The 8,580-nt window shown below is 40.2% G+C and overlaps 1 protein-coding gene across 1 annotated transcript; it reads right to left on the bottom strand.

The window, feature by feature from the left end:
* Window positions 1-4,447: 4,447 nt before the first annotated feature.
* Window positions 4,448-5,053, bottom strand: LOC147887145 (disease resistance protein RPV1-like). The gene has a single exon (XM_087394233.1). It carries the CDS (start codon window positions 5,051-5,053, stop codon window positions 4,448-4,450), a length of 606 nt encoding a protein of 201 aa, XP_087250359.1.
* Between the last annotated feature and the right edge of the window lie 3,527 nt (window positions 5,054-8,580).

The raw sequence follows: 8,580 nt of genomic DNA, 5'->3' as shown, positions 1-8,580 counted from the left end.
GTGAAATTATACATAAGAATATGTAACCACATTAGGTGATGCAAACATTATTGAACCAAATCATATTAACATTGGATTCCATAGTATACAATTTGATGTAAATTCAAGGGAACTACAAAAATTAGTCTAAAACAGAATGCCTTCAAATAAGAGGAGCCACTCATTCTATTCAAATCTCTACATCCACTCAATTTAATCAAATTGAATCCAATCAAAGCAAGGACATTGATATGTGACCTTATCCGATGGTTACCAAAATTGACAGGGGTCTTAAGGCAAGTGGGTTCCATGATCTTACCAAGTATGAAGTGCATCCGACATCGTATGTCCGGTCGAGAAGGTCAAATGCCCCAAATTCCATGTGCATGGTATGCACATGAAGGAGAAATACGAATTGGCCTACGACATTGATATGTGAACTTGTCCGATTGGTACCAAACTTGACAAGGGTCTTAAGGCAAGTGGTGTCCATGATCTTGACAAGTATGAAGTTCATCCAAAATCGTATGTCTGGTCGGGAAGGTCAAATGCCCAAATTTCCATGTGCATGGTACGTACGTGAAGGAAAAATACGGATCGGCCTAAGACATTGGTATGTGAACTCCGTATGTCTAGTCGGGAAGGTCAAATGCCCCAAATTCCACGTGCATGGTACATACCTGAAGGAAAAATATGGATCGGCCTAGGGTATTGATATGTGAACTTGTCTGATTTGTACCAAACTTGACAAGGGTCTTAAGTTAAGTGGTTTCCATGATCTTGACAAGTATGAAGTGCATCCAATGCCATATGTCCGGTTGAGAAGGTCAAATGCCCAAATTTCCATGTGCATCGTATGTACGTGAAGGAAAAATGTGGATCGGCCAAGGACATTGGTATGTGAACTTGTCGAATGGGTACCAAACATGACTGGGGTCTTAAGGCAAGTGGTTTCCATGATCTTGCCAAGTATGAAGTTCATCCGACATCGTACATGTCTAGTCGGGAATGCCAAATGCCCCAAATTCCATGTGCATAGTATGTACGTGAAGGAAAAATACGGATCGGCCTACAACATTGATATGTGAACTTGTCCGATGGGTGCCAAACTTGATGGGCATCTTAAGGCAAGTGGTTTCCATAATATGGTCAAGTATGAAGTGCATCCGACACCGTATGTTTTGTCGGTAAGGTCAAATGCCCAAATTTCCATGTGCATGGTACGCACGTGAAGGAAAAGTATGCGTTGAGCAAGGACATTCATATGTGACCTTATCCGATTGGTACAAAAATTAACAAGGGACTTTAGGCAAGTAGTTTGCATGATCCTTCCAAGTATGAAGTGCATCCGACACTGTATGTCGGTGGAGAAGGTCAAATGTCCAAATTCCATTTGCATGGTACGTATGTGAAGGAAAATTATGGATGGGCCAAGGACATTGGTATGTGAACTTTTCCAATGGGTACCAAAATTGACAGGGGTCTTAAGGCAAGTGGTTTCGATGATCTTGCAAAGTATGAAGTTCATCTGATAGTGTATGTCCGATCAGTAAGGTCAAATGCCCAAATTTCTATGTGCATGGTACGTACGTGTAGGAAAAATATGGATCGGCCAAGGATATTGGTATGTGAACTTGTCCGATGGGTACCAAAATGATAGGGGTCTTAAGGCAATCGGTTTCCTTGATATTTTCAAGTATGAAGTTCATCCAAAATCGTATGTCTAGTCAGTAAGGTCAAATGTCCCAAATTTCATGCACATAGTGCATACGTGGAGAAAAAATACGGATTGGCCTATGACATTGATATGTGAACTTGTCCGATGGGTACAAAAATTGACTCCATGTGCATGGTATGCACATGAAGGAAAAATATACGTAAGTCAAGGACATTCATATGTGACTTTATCCGATTTGTACCAAACTTGACAAGGGTCTTAAGGCAAGTGTTTTCGATGATGTTGACAAGTATGAAGTTCACCAGACATTGTATGTCTGGTCGGGAAGGTCACATCCGATTTGTACCAAACTTGACAAGGGCCTTAAGGCAAGTGTTTTCGATGATCTTGACAAGTATGAAGTTCATCAGACATTGTATGTCTAGTCGGGAAGTTCATATAACTAATTGCATTGACATGTAGCATGTTGTGCAATTAGTTATATGTTTTGATACCATTCCTAGTACTATTGGCCACATGAAGATGCAAGGGGTAAATCCATCATCATTTTGGATGTAAGAGAGATTTGGAAGCCACCCATGCCATAGCTAGCATGTTATTTGTCCATTTGGGCCATAGTAGGAACCATTTTGCATGTAAGCATGAATATTTTAGCTAGCTACCACCGAAGGTTTTAAGAAAAGGGTTGGAGCAAATAAAGGAGTATCCATTTTTAAAGGAAAAACATAGTTTGAGTATAACAAAACAATCATTCTAGACTATACCTTACAAAGATAGAAGATCTCAAACATTTACACCTTTATGAGAGGGAGAGAGCGAGAGGAGGGGCGGGGGTCAAGAGGGGTGGAGATAAGGTTGATGGATAATCCATGCAAGCAACTAGAAAGGATGCAAATGGTCTTGGGTTGTCGGTTAGTCATGAAAGGAAATGGTTATCTCGAAGGTAGTGTCCAAACCATCTGAAATATAGATGATTTATTGGAAATACCATTGCATTGCCATGTAGCATGGTGTGCAATTAGTTATATGTTTTGATGCCATCCATATTACTATAGGGCACTTGAAGATGCAAGGGGTTATCCATCTTCTTATGTTTATTCTTTTTTATATGCTTTGATGCCATCCATATTACTATAGGGAACATGAAGATGTAAGGGGCAATCCATTTTCTTATGATAGAGGTTCTCAAACATTTACACGTTCATGAGACCAACTCCCTATTCAAGATGATCTATGATCGGATGCTTAGTTGTTAATTCTATAGGACTCTTCCTCTCTCATTGAAGGAAGCTCAGTGTGGTGTAGGGCTTAGTTCTAGCATGAAAAGTGTTTCTAGTTCCTACTTCAAATAGAGATACCTTTTACAATCAAAGTGACAGAGTGACAAAGAAATGCCCCTCTTGCAATTAGTCAATCCCCTCTGCCATCCATATGTTTTGATGGTAATGCACACCTCGGGGGGGTCACTATGTATAAACCCTCTATATCACGTGCGTTCAAGGCCTATTTCTAAAATACCTTATCTGTAAATTTTTCATTAATAAAATGTACCCCTTTTCTATACAAACCTGTAAATTTTTTTCAAAACTATTTTAAATAGTCCCTTATGTATATTTATTTCTGTAAATTTTAGAAATAAAAAATATCCTTCTGTTGAACTCACGTGATATAGTTACATATGATGAGTGACCCCCCCGAGATGCACACACCATCTAAAATATAGATGTCCCACAGGAAATACCATCACATATGTTTTGACGCCATCCATATTACTAAATGGCACATAAAGATGCAAGGGGAAATCCATTTTCTTATGATAGAGGTTCTCGAACATTTACATCTTCTTGAGAGAGAGAGATTCTCGAAAATTAAAACCCTCATGATACCAACTTCCTAGTCAAGATGATTTGTGATCGGATGCTCACACCATAATTATCCACTTGCTTCAACACATTATTTCAAATATTAGAATGTAGCATGCAAACAATGCCTTGAATGATCTGATAGAGGTCGGTGCCCAATTGATTACATTGTTCGTTTGGGATCTAAAACACACATTTGGGCTCTTTTAGACACATGGTTTAGAATATCCCCAACCTTTTCCATACCTTTTCACTCTTTTAAACTTGTATCCGTAGCATACTAGGCATTGGTATACATGGCCTAATACACCTGTTTTGAGTTTAAGCTAAAACAAACACTTTGTATGAATGTGTAGGCTTTCATATAGCATGGATGCCCTATAATCAAACTATCATATGTTCTACTATGATTTTGATTTTCAACAACTCACAATTAAAATGCATAGGAACAAAATTGGGTGGCGGCAAAACTCCCGCCCAACGGCTCTCTCATCCTCTAGTCTTTGGTCTTTGCTCTCCCCTGCAGCTTCCTACTCTTCACTCGATCCTCCCTGCCTTCCCCTTGCTCCCTGATCTGGGGCACTCTCCTGCAACCCTCATGTCCTTCGATTCCTGTAAGCTCCAGCCTCAAACTAAACGGTCTGCCAAATTCTGCTCATGAATTGTTTGCATACATTTCCTTCAAGCTCGTCTTGGTCTGCGGCCTCACTTTTGTGTTTTTCAGTCGTCACAGTGAAGAACAACATTTATTCAGTTCCTGAGCCGATTCTCAACCTTCACGCTTCAAAACGTCTGCTCCTAATCTCGGGTAAGGCTCTCAAATTCATCATCCGTTATAAACTTCAGAGACTCGATAAAAGCTTGCAGGTTGTTTCTTTCTCCACTTGCTCACGGTTCCCACTTTCGGCAAACCCACAATTGGCTCGATTCAGGCAGGAGCTCGCTTTTCCATTTGGAACAGACTGAAAAGGTAATGCTTAGATTGATGGGTAGTTTGAGGAACTCTGCAAGGTAGTCTGAATTGCGAGCGATAGCGCATATCCTTGTATGGTTCGTTCAATCGGAGCTTCTCTAATGTATCTTCCCAAATGTTTGGATCAGACTTCTTGTAAAGATGCCGCCCTAGCACTTCTAATGCGAGTGGAAGGCCTTGGCAAGCATCTGCCACGCTGTTGGCCAAGCTTGGGAGCTGTGTATCATGACTTGGTACACGGTCTTTGCCACCAAAGGCATGCAAATAAAAGAGGTGTCGGGATTGCTCTTGGTCGAGGCACTCAATATCGTATGTGTCATCAGTCTCGGCATGCTCCAGAACATGTTTGTCTCGAGTAGTAATAAGGATCCGACTCCCGGCTCCAAGATGGGTCTTGAAAAGCAGAGCATCGAGCTGAGAAGGAGCATCCACATCGTCGAAGACTAGCAAAATTTTGAAGAGAAACAATTGCTGTTGTAGTATAGCCTTGCCTTCCTCCACATGCAGTATGTTCTTAGTCTCACTACTGCCACAGACATCTCTGAGAAGTTGCGTTTGCATCAATCGGAGGCCATTAGGGGTACTCGCGCAGGTGTGATTTGAGAGAGAGACGATGCTCGAAATTACGTTGATAGAAACCAGGAACTCGACAGAAAGTCCACTTGCACTATCTTCTCCACCACAATTCCATACGCTGGATCTGGCAAATACAGGCCTGCTTCTTTTGAACCAAACTTTCTATAGCTCGAAAAGCTGTAATCCCTTTGCCTGAATGGTAGAATTCGTCCAATGCTGCCCAATACAGCGTTCCCATACTTCTCTATGCCAGCAATATGGGCGAGAATGTGCAGCCATTATTGGTTCAAGAATTCTACTTCATTGCATAGCCATTATTGGTTCAAGAATTCTGATTGTTTGATAGAGTTTTAGCTTCAACGGAAAGACAAGCGTTAATGACTTTATGACAAGTATTTTGTGCGAAAAAAGGAGACTCAAGAAAAGCTTGCCAAACAACAACACAATCCACATACATGCATCTTAAGAGCAGTCCACAAAGATTTGCAAAAACTACTTGAGGCCGACCATCCTAGTATACAAATCATTGATCCAGTTAAATTTGTTGAAATGTTGCTTTTCCATGCTTAGAGATCCGCAAACCCAATCTATGCTTTCAAAGTTCGAATTAAGAATCTTTGCCCTTGATGTGTGGTGCTGAGTGCATAGTAGATATCACACAACATATTTGTTGTATTCTTGGAGCCACCGTAGAAAAGTAAAAAGAATCCAAAATTGCAAATCAGGGAGAGCAGGTTCGAAAACATTTGAGAACTCAAACTATTTAGATTGCTTGCACTTTGAAAACATAAACATTTCAAGCTCGTAGGCAGGGAATATGTAGGAGATGTAGCAGAATAGAAAGGAAGCCACTGACGTAAGATGGAAAGACAGAGAGATAGAGAGTGGGAGGGAACCGGCATGGTGGAACACCTCGCCTGGGGCTGCTGGCATTTTACCTCATGATTTGCACTCCCATATACCTTCACAAATTCACCACAACGTGTTAGCCTTGGATGTCTCAGTTGGTGCTTGCACTCATTACAAGTTGGCATGGGTACCGTAGCTACCACAAGCCCCATAGCCACTTGAGCTTCTACTTTGCATGCTACTTCCTTACTTTAGATTAGAAAGCAAATTTCAAATTGAAATGAACACTTGTTTCGGAGAATAATTCCAGTACCTCAATTTATTTTTTATTTTTTTGGGGGGAGATTTAGCCTTCGTGTTGGAAGATGATTCCGCACATCAAAATCGGTACTCTACATCAAAGTCTCAGAACTTTGCTTATGGAGGTTCTCTTTGCTTTACATACATTTTATATCATGATTTGTGCAGCAGCAGCTGTACTCCGTTAAACCAAGAGGTAAGACGCTTATCATTCTTTTGTGCTTGTATTGCAGGGTATATCCTCATTCTATTGATTAGTGGTTGCGCTACGAGGACCACTCTATCTCGTTTGATCTACTAATCCTCCAGGTTGGACAAATGCTTTATCTCCTTACTTGTGTTGCAATGTAGATTTAATTTATTTCTTGATTATCTTGTAAAGATTTAATTTGTTTCTTGATTATCTCTAAAATAAATATGTATAGATCTTGTATTTTTTTATTACCTTCTTGAAGAAAGAAACAAATTAGGGAGTATGAGTTGGTCAAATGCAAGTGGGGTTTAGGATTTGCTTTATGCTTGTATTATGTCTTACATATTGTATCATGTCTAAACACATTATCTATGTGTTAGCTGTGTTTCTTCCTCTAATGGTGTTTCATTTGTATGTTAGCCCTATGTATGTTAGCTAAGTTATATATCTTGGTCTCTACTCTATCTAAGCTAGCTCCATCATATACCTTGTGCCACATAAGCAAGAGTTGTCGGTTGTTAATAGGTTATAGATGCTTGCATGGCTCATGCACTTCTACTCTATGCTTCAATGCTTACATATCCATGCTCTATTCTTCAATGTCATGCACTTTATATGTCATGGTGTTTCATCCTCTAATGGTGTTACATCCTTTGATTGAGTTTCAGATGGCAAGTTCCTCAAGCAATTTGAGAAGGTGTACTTGCAACTATAGGTGTGCCCATACCCCTCAAGGGTGGCAGCTTATTAGTAGAAGCACCTACTATGAGCATTGCAACCATGACTTATCTGGAAATGTGCATCCGATTCAGCAAAGAGAAGTTCAAATTGAGAGTGAAGAGCGGATGCCATCTCATGTAGAACAAGCAAGGGAGATGAATACGTCTTCTAGGGTGATGGAACGAAGAAGGGTTTTTTGTAGTTGTCTCGCATATTGTCAGGGTGGACGACATGTGGCTCTGTCAACTTATGTTTTACACCAACAATTGAGGCATAGATACGAAGGCTTGGGTACGCACTTGGGGTTCCTCGAACAAGGTGATACAAATGAAAATGTATCACAAGATCTTCATGATGAGACTAATGAAAATGAATTGCATGACCTCAATGATGAGCCGATTGACCCCCCTATAGCCTTTGCTAGTGTTGATGAATTGCAAGGACCCTCGCTATGCAATCAAATACTAGAGAAGATAATTGAGTTCCAAGCTTTATGGGATGAGCATCAAATACCAATCAAGGCCCAAGATAAAATGCTTGAGCTCTTGTTTGGAGACATGGGTGGAAGAAGAGTAGGTAGAAGTGGAAAATGCAAGAAACCAAGCTTGAGTAAACTCTTGGTACAACTACCAAAATCATGGGATGGCACCCTTGATGGAATAAGAGTTCCTGCTTGTTGGGAGCAACTAAACTCTATGTTCAATGGACTTGGTATGATTCAATCTCAACGCTACAGACTATGTATCGGTCCAGATGATAATCGACATGATATTGAGCTTCTTCAACCTAGTGAAGAGGATGTGTATGCTGGAAATGCAATACTATGTTCTTGTCACGAGAATGCAAGGAAGAGAATCTTTAAACGTGATTGTTCTACATGTTGTGAGAAGTGTAAAAAATGTAATAAGCCAAGGAAGGATTTGCTAGCATTTGACTACTTGCCTATCGGTAAGCAACTAGAGCTCCTAGTCAAGAGTAAAACAAATTGTCATGATTTACTAAATATGTGGCGTAGAAAGGAAAGGTGGTTGGGAGAGGAAATAAATGCACAACCAGATAGTATATGTGAATTTTGGGACGGATCAAAATGTCGTGAGGTGCAAGACTTTTGGAATCCGAATGCTGAATATGAGTTGCCAATGGTTTGTGGAAACCCCAAATGCAACAAAGTGTATACCACATATCCAACATCATGTTTCTCAGAGGTTTTAAAAAGAGGATGGAATGAAGGGACACAAGAGTACGAGCTTGTATGTAAGCAGTGCCGCTTTTCCAACAAGTGCAAAAAGAAATCATGCAAGGTATACATTTCTTTATAAAACGAATATAACTTCTTCTCTTTGGTTTATAACTGTGCTCTCTTTGTCATATGTATTAAAAGATATTATATTAACAAGTATTTTAATCACAGGGTGATCCTCGAAACTTTGCACTTCTTCTCCATTGGGAT

Source organism: Dipteris shenzhenensis, chromosome 23 (genome assembly GCF_047967505.1).
Source record: "Dipteris shenzhenensis isolate YYH24624 ecotype China chromosome 23, Dip_SZ_1.0, whole genome shotgun sequence".
In the NCBI taxonomy this organism is placed as follows: Eukaryota; Viridiplantae; Streptophyta; class Polypodiopsida; order Gleicheniales; family Dipteridaceae; genus Dipteris; species Dipteris shenzhenensis.
The sequence above is the reverse complement of the archived record's forward strand: the minus strand, read 5'-3'. Positions and strand labels throughout refer to the sequence as shown.

Excerpts from the sequence above, each read along its gene's own strand:
- LOC147887145 (XM_087394233.1), bottom strand. The coding sequence starts at position 5,053 with ATGCAAACGCAACTTCTCAGAGATGTCTGTGGCAGTAGTGAGACTAAG.